General features: G+C 65.1%; 1 protein-coding gene across 1 annotated transcript in view; it reads right to left on the bottom strand.

The window, feature by feature from the left end:
* Positions 1–302: 302 nt before the first annotated feature.
* The window catches only part of TPBGL (trophoblast glycoprotein like), a 1,155-nt gene continuing 704 nt past the window's right edge, over positions 303–753 (bottom strand). The window contains 1 exon segment of the mRNA XM_025042590.1: positions 303–753. This exon segment is cut by the window's right edge and continues 128 nt beyond it. Coding sequence (XP_024898358.1) covers positions 303–753 — 451 coding nt within the window.

Raw genomic sequence — 753 nt, 5'->3', positions numbered from 1 at the left:
AAGGGGGAGGGGCCTTTTGGTGGTTCCAGAGGGATGTGTCAAAGCCTGGGATGGGTGGGTAGGGTTTCTGGAATCAGAAGAGTTTGATAGTGAGAGCTTTCAGCAGCTGAGAAGAAAGAGATACAGCTTGGGGCCTCCGGGTGTGTGGGTGGCGATGACATAATCCAAAGGTCTCGGGCCGATCAGGGGCACGTCTCAAAAGCCCCAAGCTTGCGGGTGTCTCATATCCACGGCTCCAGGCCAGACAGCTCTAGTAAGGTCATAAGCTGGCAGGGGCACCCTCAACCCCTAACAAGCGAAGCTCAGAGGCCCGAGCTCGGGGAAGTGGCGCGGGAGCCGGAAGGAGCTGCCGCGGCGGGCACGCGGCGTGGGTCGGCGTCCTGCTCGTAGCGGTAGTGGTAGCCCTCCATCTGGTCCCGGCAAGCCTCGCGCAAGTTGCGCATCCAGCGCTGGATCCCGCGGCGGTTTAGGTAGAGCACCATTAGGAAGATGAGGCCGATGAGCGCCAGCACCAGCCCGAAGAAGACATAAGAGGCTTCCAGCTCCGGGCCGGCGAGTTCCACTTCTTCCCCGCGACCGTCGGCGTCGCGGTCTGCGCAGCGCAGCCGCGCCTCGTCCAAGTCCAGGAAAGGCCGGTCGTGCAGCGCCCGCGGAGCGCCGCATCTCAGGCGCCGCGCGTCGGGGACGCGCTCTGTGGCGTTGCGCAGCCACGCCAGCAGGGGGCGTGCGGCGCAGCCGCAGCGCAGGGGGTTG

The sequence above is a fragment of the Pteropus alecto genome, unplaced genomic scaffold (genome assembly GCF_000325575.1).
Source record: "Pteropus alecto unplaced genomic scaffold, ASM32557v1 scaffold7, whole genome shotgun sequence".
Taxonomy (NCBI): Eukaryota; Metazoa; Chordata; class Mammalia; order Chiroptera; family Pteropodidae; genus Pteropus; species Pteropus alecto.
This window is presented reverse-complemented; position numbering and strand designations above follow the sequence as displayed.